General features: G+C 37.3%; 2 protein-coding genes across 10 annotated transcripts; both read right to left on the minus strand.

Moving 5' to 3' along the window:
- Window positions 1-365: 365 nt before the first annotated feature.
- Window positions 366-4,464, minus strand: LOC108854421 (uncharacterized). 7 transcript variants are annotated; one of them, XM_018627974.2, is made up of 9 exons: window positions 4,309-4,464; window positions 3,353-3,622; window positions 3,152-3,276; window positions 2,979-3,060; window positions 2,411-2,908; window positions 1,745-2,082; window positions 1,424-1,568; window positions 674-734; window positions 366-556 (listed from the first exon to the last, which is right to left on the minus strand). In XM_018627974.2, the coding sequence occupies exons 2-9, from the start codon at window positions 3,525-3,527 to the stop codon at window positions 457-459; spliced, it is 1,524 nt and encodes a 507-aa protein (XP_018483476.1). In that variant the 5' UTR covers window positions 3,528-3,622; window positions 4,309-4,464; the 3' UTR covers window positions 366-456. The 7 variants fall into 7 exon arrangements, 4 of the variants coding, with proteins under 4 accessions (XP_018483476.1, XP_018483477.1, XP_018483480.1 ...); XM_018627975.2 differs by having other exon boundaries at window positions 4,283-4,429; XR_008944169.1 differs by having other exon boundaries at window positions 510-556; window positions 799-1,568.
- A 187-nt stretch (window positions 4,465-4,651) lies between these two features.
- LOC108855668 (pre-mRNA-processing factor 39-2) lies at window positions 4,652-9,081 on the minus strand. Of its 3 annotated transcripts, XM_018629539.2 has the most exons (12): window positions 8,922-9,081; window positions 8,704-8,804; window positions 8,398-8,627; window positions 8,018-8,185; window positions 7,555-7,921; window positions 7,331-7,474; window positions 7,063-7,215; window positions 6,860-6,979; window positions 6,690-6,770; window positions 6,443-6,595; window positions 4,921-6,300; window positions 4,652-4,838 (listed from the first exon to the last, which is right to left on the minus strand). In XM_018629539.2, the coding sequence occupies exons 1-12, from the start codon at window positions 8,998-9,000 to the stop codon at window positions 4,776-4,778; spliced, it is 3,039 nt and encodes a 1,012-aa protein (XP_018485041.2). In that variant the 5' UTR covers window positions 9,001-9,081; the 3' UTR covers window positions 4,652-4,775. The 3 variants fall into 3 exon arrangements, with proteins under 3 accessions (XP_018485041.2, XP_018485042.2, XP_018485043.2); XM_018629540.2 differs by lacking the exons at window positions 8,704-8,804; window positions 8,922-9,081 and having other exon boundaries at window positions 8,379-8,613; XM_018629541.2 differs by lacking the exons at window positions 8,704-8,804; window positions 8,922-9,081 and having other exon boundaries at window positions 8,402-8,541.
- Between the last annotated feature and the right edge of the window lie 6,424 nt (window positions 9,082-15,505).

The raw sequence follows: 15,505 nt of genomic DNA on the forward strand, positions 1-15,505 counted from the left end.
GGTTCACATTAAACCACGCGAGTATAAGACTTGGAAGTATAACGTAGTTTTTGACTAGAGATTATATAAGTGTACGCTGGTTTTCACATAATGTGGACTATAGAGTGATCGATAAAAAGTGCCTCTGCAGAAATGTGAAATGTTTACTAAACGACCAGAACAAAATGTCTCTAAAGACTGATGAAATCTCTTGCCATATGTTTTATACAACAGTTGCAAAATTGGGCAAACAGAGAGCCTGGCTTTTAGCAGAGCTCCGCCCTGGGGATATTCACTCGGACGACATCAAAATATCACACACACTGATGAACTTAAAACCAATCACACAGCACACAAATGTTAACAAAAACCTAGGAGAAATTGGATAAGCAAACCCTCAGAAATTGATTAAGAACATTGCTGGAACTGAGAGATACATATCATCAATCATCTGTGAATCTGTATGTTATAAGTCTATTATCTACATGAAACAATGGCGAGAAACAGAAGACAGGAGGAACACGTTTGGATTGGGTTAACAAACTTGGAATCAGCTTTTAATATAGAGATTACATGGCTTCAGTTTAGGCAAACGAAAAGGTTAGATATAGGAAGGAAACAACAAGCCAGAAGCAAAGAAAGCTTGTTAGAGAGAAAACCAATTGACAAGTAAAAACGGATGTAACATACTTACTCAGTCATTTCCTTAAAGCGTATAATATAGTTAGGGTTCGTTACTTCGTTCGATGATAAATCTGCACATAAGGCATGCAAAATCATGAAAACTTTTACGAGGATTATAGACTATATAGTATATACCATGGAGTTGAACGGATCATCCCATTTTCTTATCTGAATTTTGCAAAGGCCAGAGGCGCAAAGTGTAATAACTTTGCTTAAAAGCTTTAAAATAAACCATATAAGCTGGATCAAGATTCAAGCTCAACTTCTGCATTACTAGCGTAGCCATTCTCTGTGTTTATATTACTGGAAAAAAGCAGCTAAAAGGTTTAACTATCAGTATAATAAGAGAAGTTTAAAGACAGAGACATGAACGCAACTGCTCTTAACTTCCAAAATGATTTCATTCAATAAGAACTCATTTATACACATCCATTATCTCAGCTTAAACCAACTGTACATTTGTAACAAACTGCAAGATCTATCTTGGCAGAGTAGAACCAGTAATAGATTAGGATGTAAGGCCACAACTAGTTCTTATATTCAGAAGGTTCCTAAAAAAAGCGAGCAAGCAAGGAACACTTACTCTCACTAGACTCAGACGAGCTTATTCTTTGGTTACCTAATTAACGACCTAAAACGAGATATGAAACTAAGAATTAAGGGCCATTTTATGACTAAAATTCCAAAGGAGAGAAATCAGAATCTGCACTCGATGTATATAGACAAAAAAAGAGAGAAGGAAGCTCTTATTCCTCGTTACCAAATCTCCTGCCAATGATAGGCCGAACATCATCAGCAACAGCCAAAGTCTCCAAGAAGGGAAGTATAGTGATCAAACCATCATCAGTTGGATCATCATACCAACTTTTGATAGGGATCCCGTTATTTATTTGCAACCTGTACACCTAAAACACATAAAAAGACAAGAGTTAGATGATCAACAGGTAAACTTTGAGTGTGATGCCATAGATATTCTTCACAGTGAAGTTGATGAATGTGTGGTTCTTAGTAAGAGTGTATAATAAGTAAAAAGAAACAATGAAAAATGTCAAGATCCATGGCAGATCTCCAGATGACATACCTGCGGACAGTTGTCAATTATAGCCACTTTCGCCAAATCAAGGCCCAGAACAGTTAAATCCTTGGTGTAAATTCCTTCCAAAAGAATGCATGAGTCTCGATAAAAACGCTGCGATATGAACTTTCCCTCTGGGTCCAATATATCTAGAAGTTGTGAAGCATAGATGCTGTGACTAGCCGTGAAGATAACGACATGGAACAGTTCGACCACCCTCTCCAAGAACTTGTACAGGTGTGGCCTTTGCTTCACATAGACCGTGTTCTCTTGCATATTGAAAAAGACTCTAAAGGAAAAATCTGCACCACTGCACGATTCCAGAGTCGAATGGACCAAAGTTTCTGCATTTGGGAAAGAAAAGATAATTGATAAGTTGGTTAGCACATCCACCTATAGTGCCAAGAGAAACAAAAAATTCAACACTACATAATCAAATATAATTATTTCTTCCTCAATAAACAAAATTGTAAGGGTGACACAAAGTTTAGAATTTGAATCATGCAACCAAACCAAAATGATGAAATAAGTCAAATCACATTCAGTTTCTAAACATAATTCAACATAGGACATAAAGTGCAAGGAACAGTTGTTATACACGAATGAGCTCATTTTAAGGCCTACCATGAAAGGAGAAGTCAAACTCAATCATAGTTAAATAAGAAGACATACCATCCAAATCAAGGACAAGGGTCACATCCTTTTTTCTTAGGGTATCCCTAGGCCAATAGCTGGATACAACGTCCGATAGTTCCGGCTGATTCTTTATAAATAGCTGAGGATCAAAATCTTCAGCTTGTTCAGATTCAGCAAGATCCTCCGGTTGCATATTGTGTGATCTTGTCCGGTTGAACGCCAGAAACAAATCATGGTTATCCAGAGTAATCCTGTTGTCGGCATCTGACTTGACATCATCTGTGTTGGCTGCTCCATCTTCCAAGTAAGGTAGTAACATGTACTGCTCTGGGAATATGAAATGAGGCAAGGGGCTTATCTCGGTGAACGCATCATTGTTTCCACTCTCATCAAACGGCAAGCTCGCAATTAGAACGTCAGATATAAAGAAATCAGAAACGTTGCACGTCTGGTTGTCAAAGCAAATCTTGTTGGTGCTCTCGTCGCCTCCCCACCTGGGAATTTCCCAGTGCACAGAGTTTCCTGCCGTAAAAACTAAGAGACACAAAGTTATTATGTTTCTTATATTAGAGACTTGGATCGAAACTGCACCAGTAACAGATACCTCGATCAGTTGCATCGAGTTCATCATTCAGAACAGGAGAAAATATTGTATCTGAGTTTGCTATATAGCTGCAAGCCATCTCCTGCACAAGAATTTAAATAAAAATGTTAGTCATCAAACATATGTGAAATAAAAGGATAAAATGAAAGGCAGCTGCATATATCAAACAATACCATTTTGGCGACAGATTCAGAAGCATCAAGGGAAGATGCAAACGCCTGAGACTGAGAAGTGTCTTCTTCAACAAGCATTTCAGCGGGCTCGTTAGTTTCAACATCCCGAGCAAAAGTATCCGAACCTGAAGAAACAGACACGATCATCATCAGAGAGAGGAACCCAAAGAAACAATTTATACAGAGGAAAAAAAGTTTTACCAAGTTGCTGTTTGGGCTCGTCGTGGCAAGTAAGAGTAGGTGTTGTTGTTGTTGTTATGCTTTCCAAGTGGCCAGAGATTTTGGAGAGAGAGGATGAAGTTCTGATAGTTGGTTTAGGTTTTTTAGAGACACCAAGAGCCTTGCTTGTTTTGGTCTTCATGTCTATATATGGCATTGGCTCTTCTGTATGTCAGAATTACAGCGACCTCGAGTTGAGCTCGTTTAGGGGCAAGAAGGCCTTTACTGAAAGGATGAAGCCAACAACATATGCTGCAACAAAAAAAAACATCTTAATCAATCATTTGAATAGTCAAAACCCAAAATCCCAAAAAAAAAAGAATCTATACAGCATTAAAATGGAATCTAGACAAAACCGAACAAAAAGTCAACCAATCAGAAACAGCAAACCCAGAATCTTACATAGGAAAAACCCTAATTAATGGTCACAAATAGGGTCTTAAAAGCAAATCAATCAGAGAAATAAAACTCAAACTTGACAAAGCTATCAGCTAAAACTACAATTCCATCTCTGAAATCAGAGAGATACACTTACATCGAATCAAGTAATCGTTACGCGCTAAACTCGAATACCCGATATGTAACAGAAAAAAAAAGTTTACAAAATAAAAAAAAAAAAAAAAACTATTTCGGCACAACCAAAATTTGAAACTAAAGCTTACCAAATTTAAAAAGTTCACAAATTTTGAAACTCTTTTCTGCAACACAATTAAGGAATAATCTTCCAGAAAACCAGGGTGAAAATGGCGGATTTGTCTTTAAAAAAAAAGGTCCAACAATTCACGTCGGGAATAAGCAAAAAACAACCACTTAACTAAGAAATCGAAAGTCAAACAACACCAAAAAAAAACAAATTTAAAGCTGAAAAAAAAAATCAAACGGAAATAAACAGAGGAAGGAAGCGATCGAAACTTAAGAGGAGAAGACGAAGACCGAACCTCTGAGAGAGAGACAGGGAAGAGAGAGAGAGCTTTCTCTTCTTCTTCTTTTTTTTTTTTAATATAATTGATTTGTGGTCTCTTTCTCTACTACTTGAGGAGGGGTCTCTCTCTCTCTGGGTCTCTTTCTCTCTCTCTCTCTCTCTCTCACATATAACTTCCACGAACGGTCAATACAGCCTTATGACGGCTCCTATTGGATCTAATCGACGGCTACGAATTGTTCCTTTGGTGGGCGCTTATACTCCAATAGGAAACGAACACGTGTGTAGTTAACACCAGCTGGAAGAGTCACACACGTTATTTGACGGGTGTCCCCAGTCCTCCAAACTTTTTAAAAAACTTTCGATTTTTAAGATTCTTCTCTAGATTACGGAAAATGGTACTACAAATATTTTAAAATTGAAAAGTACATTCTTTTAAATACATAACACAATGAGCTGAAACAATTAGACTTTCATGAAAACTCATATGGAAGTGATGGAAGTGTCAGAAGAATGTTCTACTTCATGTCCTCCAGATTCTCCACTCTACAATAATAGCATATATGTCATTAGTAATCAAGATGATAACAGAAAAGGACAAAAAGAAAAAGAAAAAAAAGAAGCCAACCTTTTGTAGTATATCACTGTCCCTTGTGGAGACTTGTGGCACAGAGGGTCTCTGTTCGTGACCTTTTGCTTCTCCTTGCAACTCTTGTTGCTGAAGATAGAGATGATACTCTTGCTGCTGTTGAAACCACTCTTGTTGTTGTTGTTGTTGGTATAGAATTTGCTGTTGATTTTGTGGTTCTTGGCTATGTTGCTGTGTATCCACATGCTGAGATTGCGGGTGCTGAGTTCCAGCTTGAGTTTGGTACTGTTTGGAGAGGAGATTCGGATCTTGTTGCGGGTGAGGATTATTCTGATTTGGTTGTGGTTGTTCAGACAGAAGCTGTTGCTGTTGTTGTTGTTGGTAGTAGTGGTAATTGTAATAGTAATATTGTTGCCACATCTGATTATAAGCTTCGTAGCTCTGCACTTGACCCTCTGTTTGGTCATTACTTTGCACTGGATGCTGAGGAATCTGAGACTGAGGATAAGCGAAGGATGGTTGAACCTGAGCTGCAGAGCCTTGATGTTGGTTCTGAGGAATCTGTGAGAATGAGTTTTGCACTGCTGCTGGATTCTCAGACGAGGCTACATTCATGTGGTGTCCAGGAATCTGGGCTTGAGGGGGATATGCATTAGATGGTTGAACCATGGGGTACTGACACTGGTTTTGCAGACTCTGTGAGACTGAGGGATTGTCTCGAGGAGAAACACCCATCAGCTGGTTAAAACCCCCACGACCAGTTGTGACTGGAGGAGGATACGACATCTGGGGAGGTCTCTCCTGTGAACGAGGTTTGTGATCTCTACGATTCTGGTTGAAATCTCTCCTCTGGAACCTGTTTCGACTAGCTTGCCTGAGAAACTCTTGGTTTTGGTGACTCCGAAAGCCACTGGGTTGGATCTCTATAGCATCAGATTTCACAGTATCTACTGAACTGCAAGAGAAGTGAGCTTGTTTAGAGACAAACCCAGGTTCAGGCGGCGTGTTTTTTATTGGCAGGCTTACTTCACGAGAGCGTTCACCACCTTCATTCGACTTTTGTCCCGTAGACAGATCATTCTGTGACTCACAGAGCTTCTTCCTATCTGCAACATTATTGTTTTCTTCAACGTGAGACTCCCCATTAGGCTCGGTGTTTATATAGTCAGCATCATCAGAGTTCAGAATCAGAGGAAAGTCTTTCTTTTCTTCAAGCGTGTTGCTGCCAGTGCCTTTGTTTGTTGATAGGTCCTGATTTAAGCACTCACGAGTCTTTTCTCTTTGTTGAATCAACTCTCTTAGCGAATTCCCCAAAGGACGGGACTCATGCAACTTGGCTTTGGCAGAATGTGGGAATAATTTAATGTGTCGACGCAAAGCCTTCCTCACATCATGTATGGTTCCAGACAGGTCAATGAACTGCTCAAAACAGAGAAAAAAAATTACCAAGTATGTATGTATCAAACACATTCAATGCAATCAAGATATGAAAGAAAATGAAACAGCAAAAGCCACAAGTAAGAGAGGCTACTGATTGTCCCATCGGTAAAAGAAACTTTACCTCCATGTATAAATTTGAAATGTTCTCCTTGTCCTCTGCGCTCAGACCACCGGAGGAATCATCCTGGTGAGATATTTCTTTATCTATGATTGGATGTAACAAATCAACTTGTCGACACCCTCCTCCATGCATCATTACGAGTCTTATAAGCTCCTGTTAGTACAAAGATTAACAGGGATTGAACCTTCAAAAAGTCAATAGATGCTAGAGAAGAGAATTGTGATTTCTAAATGGGGAAGGTACACACCTCTAAAAGTAATTTGCAGTGAGGAACTTTCTCATTCCCCTCTATCAGAATCTGAGCTGCCTCATCAGCATTGTTTGTTATCTAAGAACAAAGTAAATCGTCAGATAAATAAAAAAATTTCAAAATATACTACGTACTGAAGGTAAGGTAGTATTAAGAACATTACTTACCATGTACTTGAGACGAGAAAATTGAACATACAACAGTGCAGTGATTTCTAAGTTTTCTTTTCCACTGAGTGTTTTCTTCAGAGCCTCTCTGTATGTACTAATAGCTGCTTCAAAATTACCCTACATGGAACGCAGAATAATCAGATACTCTCTAAATCACCAAAACCAAAAGGAAGCGAGTAGTGTATGTCCATAGTCCATACCATTCGTTTCTCCATGTTAGCCTTCTTAGTTACATTTTCAACAAAACCAACACCAAGCTCCTCGCCACATCGAGACAGAGCAACAGAAGCGGCAGATGCATCTCCAACGTGTTCCTTGAATCGTGCATTGAATAGATGGATAGCAGATGCATCCTACAATGAACATGCAAGGAATCAAGTCAATGAATGTCCCAGTGGTTCATCTTCCTTGTTTCTCATTTATATGATACAACACAAAAAAAAAAAGCAATTGTAATCCCTGATATACCTTGACAAAAGTTTGTGATGCTCGGGCCAACGCGAAGTTTGCTAGCTCCCTTCCACCATTGCTTTCAACAAAATCCACATAGCGGAACCAGAACTCGGCGTCATTAGCGCATGGTATTAAGCATCTCTCATAAAGCTTAATAGCCTGCAAGTTAAAAACATTGAAAAGTTTTTAAATATATAAACAAGAGCTAAGCATAAGAAGAAACCATGGCATTGACGTACCCAATCAAAGTCCCCATATGTTTCTGCAAAGCTCAGATACTTATGCCAATTGTCTAGCTGATTAGTGTCCAACGGCTTTACATGAAAATAAGGCCTGCGGATTTGCGTCTCAAAGCAACTTATTTTTTCCTTCAGTTCCTGCGAATCTTGATAGAACTGTTCCCCTATTGACAAATATGCATGCAGTGCTTTTGCCACGGCCAAGCTAGAAGAAGGACCCATCAAGTCTCTTATAACAACAGAGATCTCCTCCTCACTGTGACGCTTAGGGGCCAAATCTTCATCCATGGGGTCTGAAGAAAGGTCACCGTTAACTTCTATTCCACATTTAATCTTCTCTTTCAAAGAAGCTGCAATCTTTCTGAAGCTGGAAAAAAAAGTAATGGAAAAACTTAAGCCACAAGGACCTGAAGTAACAGAACATCATACTTGTCGTTATAGAAAAAGTGTGAAAGTAGCATACTTCTTGTAATAAAAATCCAACTTTTTGGATGGGTATCTCAGGGTCCGGAGATATACGTGTGCCAGTGAACTCCAATGCTTCTTAATCAAGAGAAAGTCTATATATTTGTCCCAGAGAGCGCAGCAAGAATAATCTTTCCCAACAAATGAGATCCCCCTCTCAAATAATCTGCCAGGATATGTTTATTTATCGTAATCAGTTCCAAAAATAAGCCTTTGTTGAAATCAATAGAAACCTAGCAGTCTATCGTCAACCAACATAAACAATGCTAAGCCAAATGCTCTACTACATAGAAAAAAATTGCAATGATAAGTAAGATTGTATTGGTTACTTAAAAGAAAAAAAAAAAGACAAAGCCTACCCATAAAATTCAGATATACCTACAAACATCATTAGGATCTTCATACGCAGCAACAGCGAAAGTGCAATAGTCAAGCCATACATCTAGAGAATAAGTAGCTGCTTGGATTGCTCGTTCGAGAACTTCAACAGCATCTTCTAGAGTGCAAAAATGTATCTTGTGGTAAGCATACTTCCTCCAGTAGCCATGGCACAGCGGAAACTCCAACAAGAAAGCATCGTACACTAGACACAGCTTCTCAATATCATCCTACAGTAGCAAGTTCAACGCTTTTAGCTTTAGAGAAACAAAAGTTTTCAACTTTGCAACCAGATGAGAAACTTACTGGGAACGAAGTCTCTACTTCAGAGATTAACAAAGTCCAATCATCAAAATCAAGACTTCCACTTGAAAACGTTGCCTTTAGCCTCTCATTATCAAGGAAATCTACAGATGAAAGCAACAAACTCAATGATTCTACTCGCTTCATAGTAATGGCGGAATCATTCTGCAATAGGGAGAGCTCGAAACTGAAGTCAGAGAGGAAGACAATTAGGGTTTTACCAGTAGGGCCGTCTGATTCTAGGGGCGGAGACATTGGTTCCATACCGGAGACGGCGGTGCTAGCCTCCGTAGTCACCATTGAAGGACACGACTTTAGAGCTCTGTTTCTCAGTCGGAGATTTCAATATGACTCCAGTTATTATTAGTTACTCCTTGATGTATCTAATAAATTAATTTTACGGCCATAATGTTTTCTTTGTACTGAACACACCCATATTTTGGTAGCTGCGTTTCAATGTTCCATCATGAATTGCGTTTATCATTACTAATAAATGGTTACAATTTACCTGAAACATAATTTGCAACCAAAATCCAAAAGGTTTATTTTCTTTTGACAAGCCTAGGGAAGGCATTTTGGACCGCAGCCCGCGAGCCAGCCCGTAAAAAGTCCATTCAGAGCGGGTTTGGGCTTAAAAAACTTAGGGCCGGAAAAATGCGGGTCTTGCGGACTGGTTAATTTCGGGTTTGGGCTTATGCGGGTTCGGTTTATGCGGGTAAGCGGGAAATCGAATTTGTCTTTTTATTTAGACTCTCACAAACAAGAAACCCATAAACTAGTAAGTCAATCATTAATTTTAGGATTTTTAATGCCAAAACCCCTCAATTATGTTTTATTTGGGTAGAAACCCCTCAATTATTGTTTCAACGTATAAATCCCCCAATTCACTTTTCTTAACAACTCGACCCCTCTGTCTACAAGGACGTTAAGAACTGTAATCTGTCGTTAAGTCCAAAACACAAAGTTTTATTTATGACTAAAAACATCACAGCATTCGTATCTCTTTTCCATCTCATTCCATATCTCCAAATCAAAATTTTTAGGGTTCTTGTAAGTTCTCACCGTTTCTCCAATCTTCTCCTTCTTTGTTCAGGAAAACTGTAGTAGCTATTTTGGTTCTTATGTTTTCGATTTCTGTTCTTTAGCTCGGTTATATTTGATGTGATGTTTGTTTGTCAGGAAACTTTTTTCTGTTCCGTAAAACCAGGGACAAAAGGACTTGAAGGAACTTCAGGCACAACCAGATTCCAGGGATGATAATCGCAACTGCTGAAGATAGGTTCAACATCTTGATGACTTACAACATTCAGAACACACTTCCTGATTTTGCTGCCTGAAAAGCTTGTGTTTTTTTTTCCTGAAAAACATGTGTAGTCTCTAGAGAGTTTTGTATTGTCCTTCTTGTTTACTACTTCAAGAATTATACTCTTTCACAACGTGATGTTTTATAATATTGGTTTTATTTTGTGACAAAATGACAAAGAAAGTTTTGAAAAGCATTGTCTTTCACTGTGATTGTATTATTTCACAACATTCAAGCATTCATAACTGGTCGTTTAGTTTAACTGCAACAAAATGTCAAAGAAAATGTAAAAGGCGCAAAAGCCAACAATTCATGAAACAATAGAAATAGACTGTAAAGAATCTGGATGTACTGATCACTTTTCGATCATTCCTTATGACATAAAAAAACTTTCTGGCTATCAAAAAAAGAACTTAAAGTTAAAACATGGTTTCTTAACAAGGACAACCTTCAAGTCGTAGGGCCTGCATGTAGAAGGTAAATTTTATGAGCCAACAGGCTTCCCATTTCAAGTTTTCGGAAAGGATCTTGCTTGCTTAGAAACTACCACATGTTCATCTTCAAAGCTCCAGTCGCAGACAATTCTTTAACTCTTTTGCTTCTGCTTACCTCAAGCTTCGTTCACTCTCCCTTTTTGATTTTGAGACAAGAAACACAAAAATCAAAACGACTCTCTAAGCCTATGTCGTAATAACCCTTTTTTCTTTCGATCTCACAATTAAAACTCAAAAAACCCAGAACTTAAAAAACTAAGATTTGGCACCTCTCGATAACTTGAGAAACACTTATGGGTTTTAGAGAAAGCATAAGTCATAAGCTTAAACTACATGATTTTAAAATAAATGATGTGTTGTTTTTATTAAAAAATCATGTAGTTTACAAAATAATCAAAACACATCGTTTTGTTTTAACAGTACAACTAACAGAGGGGCTGTTACATTAAGATAAGTGACTTTGGGGGTTTCTAAGTTGAATCAATAATTGAGGGGTTTCTACCCAAATGAAACATAATTGAGGGATTTTGGCATTAAAAATCCTTAACTTTAAGAGATGAAATAACATATAATCTATCTTATTAAAAGAGAAGTACACATATAAAAATACCTTTAATTTTCAAATTTAATTACACTTCCATGCCACTGAGAATTAAATTTAGTTTCCTATTTTAATGCTTGTCTTTTTCAGTTAGATTAATGTGTTTTTTTTCTTTCCTATTTTAATGTTTGTTTTTTTCAGTTAAATTAATGTGTTTTTTTTCTTTCCTATTTAATGTTTGTCTTTTTAGTTAGATTAATGTATTTTGTTTTTTATTCTTCAAAAATTAATGATATTTTAAAGTTGTTTTTTGTTGTCAACTTAAAGTTGTCTAAACTATTTGAAAATATAAAAAATAGTCAAAAGTAAACATAAAGTAGATAAACAATAATCAAACACCAAAAATATTTAAAATATATATTTATTCTCCATCCAAATATTGAAGTTCAACCTATTTTTTTAATTTTTAAAAAAATTTATATGTTTTGAGAAATTTAAAGTATATATAAATTTTGAAAATTTTAAAATAATTCAAACGGGTTATCCGTATCCGAACCGAACCCGCAAATACCCGAATCAAATCAAAACCAAAATTTATAAATATTTGAATGTTGTTGAAATCTTTAAACTCGGGAATCTCAAACCCAAATAGATTTTAACCGAATCAGTGGGTATCCAAATGCACATCCCTAACGTAGTCAATGTAAAGGATCAAGTATTACAAATAAATCATTTAGTATAAATAAATAAAAACTAAAACAGAAAATTAATACCCGTGCGGTCGCACGGGTCAATATCTAGTATTATGTTATTGTTTAAACTTAAGAACCATGCATGGAACACAAAACTTGGAGTATTTGGTGAAGCAACTTGGTGGCAAAACCTCATAAAGTAGCTCTGTATGAAGATCCATTGCCGTAATGGTTAGGTAATTATTCAGCCAATAAAGAGATCCGTTTGCAAATATGGGATGACAAAGACGGAGCTCTGCAACAAGTAGCAAGAGACAAGGACATGCCCATACGGTGAGTCACCGTCGGTGACCACTGCCAGTTCCCTCACGGTGGGGCGGGCAACGGCGGGCCGGGTGGTACCAAACATACAACTCTTTGAGGACCCGCGGGCCGGACCGCAATGTCCTATGTTGTAAGCGGGGCGGGTTTGGGTCGAGGGTTTGGGAACCGCGGGTCACGGCGGGCTGACCCGCAAAGATCCGCCAGAGATGGAGACCGCAGCGGGGCGGGCCAAAGCGGGGCGGGTGGTACCAAATGCCATCCCTAGACAAGCCCTTACAAGTATGCCAGCAGTATCTAGACGTATTTGCAAATATGTCCTTGTATTTCATGTATTAGATTTAAAAGTTTCACAATTTACAGTTTACCATTTTTACCCACAAAATTACTATCAGAACTTGTGATTAAATTGGAATGAAATTGATGTTGAATGTCGATAATATCTTCAATAAAATTTGAAAAGTAATAAACTGTGGTTTTTTATTTTGAGAGAAAAGGGATGGAAGATTTTTACTTAAGAAAACATCATACAATTTGATATTAAGTAATTAATACTATCTCCACTACAAATCCTAGACTCACTTTGTATCTCATATTAGTCACTAGGTAATTCATTGTGTTTCTTTCTTCTAATTTTAGTTTATTAGAAATCATAAATTGAACAAAAATTGTAAATAATAATCCAAAAAACCAAAATTAAGAAACTAAACAAAATTCTCGCCTAGCAATGGTTTCTCTACACCGGCTGAGACTGATGTGTAGAGCCATGGATTTTTAGTTTGAAAGAATCGTTTCAACTACAACTTTTAGTGGAAGCTACACAGATTGACACAATCATTGACTTCTACACCAATGTACTTTGTGCTTTGGCAGTCAACAACTTTACCAACTCTAATGGTCATCTTGTCTACAAACTCATGTAGCTGGTACCAAAGTTTATGTTTATGGAATCTCCGAAACTTCTCATGGAACCAATGCAATGTTTGAAAATGTTCTTGAAACCGAAGATGTTCATGATGTTGTTAACAAATAAACTGCCATGAGAGCCCAACTTGTTGGCGCAATCGACTTCAACGATGACGCGAGAATCAAAGCGAAAATCACTGATTCATTTGGCTTTCAATGAGTTTTCTTTCTCTTTGGAGCAATTTCAGAATGGAGCGTTGTAACGTTTGTTACATTTACTCTTCACACGTTCATGCTCTGCTTACGGAGCACAAGACATGGAAGGATATGCATGTTCTTTTCCTCAATGAAATGGATATTGAAGAACATAATCGTTTCTCAGCCCTTAATGATGCTCTGGAAGGTTTTGAAAAGTTAGCCTCATATCTCAGTTGGCTATATCATTCATCAATACAGTGATTTTCAGTTACTTGATTGTCTTCTTCCTAAGAAAATCAGCGATGTGCAAATGCATTTAGAACTGTTACGGTCCATAGAGAAGTTATGTGCGTTAACCCTTCAGCATGAACACTTATGCTGTAGAAAAATTCTTCAAAAAGCTTTCAAATGGTTGTTCTCAGCTTGTTGAAACCCTTCCTCGCAAGGGTGATTCTCCTGATGAGTGGGCTCCTATGTCATTGTCGGAGCTTCGACGAAGCATTGCATGTATAGCGAGGCAGTTTCTAAAGTTTCCCATGGATTGGAGAAAACGATAAGTTGATGCTTCGGCCAACTGATTACTTCAATAGTATTGTTTCCTCAGTTACCCACCCACTATTGAAGTAGATTGGGGAATGTTGAAACGGTATAACATAACAAAGTGGTATGTGGTTGTACGTGTTTGTTATTCCTTAGTACTTGTGATGTTTTTTAAAACATCTATCTATCTATTGTGAAACTCGTTGGTGAAACTAGTTACGTAAGGTTTGGCTTTAAACTGGCTGAGTTTGGTTAATGTCGTTGGTTTTTTGGAAAAAAAATTCTCTTCTTTTTTTTTCTTTTCCTATCTTTCTACCATTTCTCTAAAAATACCAATTTCGAATTATTTCTGGTTATTTCACAAATGACTCCCAAAATACATCATTTCTCTCATTTTTATTTATTATTTTTGGAGATGGGACTCACTTTGAGAGTGAATTTAATATTTCTAAAATCTTTCTTAGTTCTACTTAAATAATTTATTTGTTCACTTTCATGTGTATTATTGTATACACACCTTTCACGTTCTTACTCATTATCCTTAATAAACTAAACATTTTGTAATTATGCAGATTTCTTCACGATTTGTATCGTTTCAAACCATTCGTGAGTCCGTTTTTCTTTCTCTCTTTCAGATATGCATCTGTATTTTCACATTTTCTTTGATTTGTGGAGGTTCTATACATGTATGTGTCCACATGTTCTGGGATGCTGAGAATATGCCTTCAAACATAACCGATGACCAGCTCATTCATTATGTGAATACCACTTTGAAGACTTACAATCCCAACTTCTTTCTGAGTCACATTTTCATTTGTGCTTGCGGAGATCAAGGTTCAAGATAATTTCAGATATTCAAACATCCACATGTATTGTCACGTAAAAATAAACTTTGATGAGTCCAAAGAAGAAATCTAAAGAAGTACCGAACCATATAAAAATGAGTATACTGAAAGAAAAATTATGGAATCAATGATGAGTTACGCTCATGAATTCCCACGCCAAGGTATCTTACTAGTCACAACCGATAGCGATTTTCAAAATTCGATGTATATTTATGTTATGATCACTATACCATTTTGTTAGTGATTCAACATGTCTTCAGAATTTTCCATCAGTGGCCTAAGTTATAACATGCCTATTGGATTTGGGAACAGATGCAAAGACAATATGTTTTCCATCAAAAATTGTGCAATAATTTGCTTAAATATGTATCTTATTTAGTTCAGAAGAAGTAGACCGCTGAGCTTGTCAGGAGGTATAAACAGGCATCTACAAGCGTACACTTTATAGCTGTGGGAGTGTGCAGAGATTTAGAACAGAGAAAATAGACAAAAAGCATAGTCAGTGAGACAAAAGCAATACTGATTAATCCATTCTTTGAGGAAGTACCCCAACCAAAGAGGGTAAACACGAAGGCCAAAGCACACTCAACCCAACCAAGGAAAACAGTGAGGAAAGCTATTGGAAGAGATATAGAGAGAAAGTTGAGATAAAAGCAAAGAGGTGAAAGTATGAGCAAAGAATCGACACAGAAGAGAGAAAGGTATAAACTTTACTTCCTCTTTCATTACATCATCATTTACAAAGATTGTCGATTAGGATTTTCACTTTAGTCTTTCATTGTCATTGTCATGAAGAGGTTGTACCGGTTCTGGTTCTAAGTGTTCAGAGCCTGGCGTTTGCTTCTGTATATTGAGCTTACTTTTGACTTACTTTTGCTTTTATGGCAGTTCGAAGAACAGCTGTCTGCATTTGAGTTTAGTTAAGATATCAAGGTGTGTAATTATAGTTGCTTGGGATGGAGAAT

Source organism: Raphanus sativus, chromosome 4 (assembly GCF_000801105.2).
Source record: "Raphanus sativus cultivar WK10039 chromosome 4, ASM80110v3, whole genome shotgun sequence".
Lineage (NCBI taxonomy): Eukaryota > Viridiplantae > Streptophyta > Magnoliopsida > Brassicales > Brassicaceae > Raphanus > Raphanus sativus.

What these genes read in the sequence shown, in the direction of transcription:
- LOC108854421 (XM_018627974.2), bottom strand. Translation starts at nt 3,527, where the DNA reads ATGCCATATATAGACATGAAGACCAAAACAAGCAAGGCTCTTGGTGTC. An exon ending in TATCATTGGCAGGAGATTTG is followed by an intron (nt 735 to 1,423) that starts GTAACGAGGAAT and finishes CCTTATGTGCAG; the next exon opens with ATTTATCATCGAACGAAGTA. An exon ending in CGCTTTAAGGAAATGACTGA is followed by an intron (nt 557 to 673) that starts GTAAGTATGTTA and finishes CCTAAACTGAAG; the next exon opens with CCATGTAATCTCTATATTAA.
- LOC108855668 (XM_018629539.2), bottom strand. Translation starts at nt 9,000, where the DNA reads ATGGTGACTACGGAGGCTAGCACCGCCGTCTCCGGTATGGAACCAATG. An exon ending in AGAATCAGACGGCCCTACTG is followed by an intron (nt 8,805 to 8,921) that starts GTAAAACCCTAA and finishes TTTCATCTGTAG; the next exon opens with ATTTCCTTGATAATGAGAGG. An exon ending in AAGTAGAGACTTCGTTCCCA is followed by an intron (nt 8,628 to 8,703) that starts GTAAGTTTCTCA and finishes TTGCTACTGTAG; the next exon opens with GATGATATTGAGAAGCTGTG.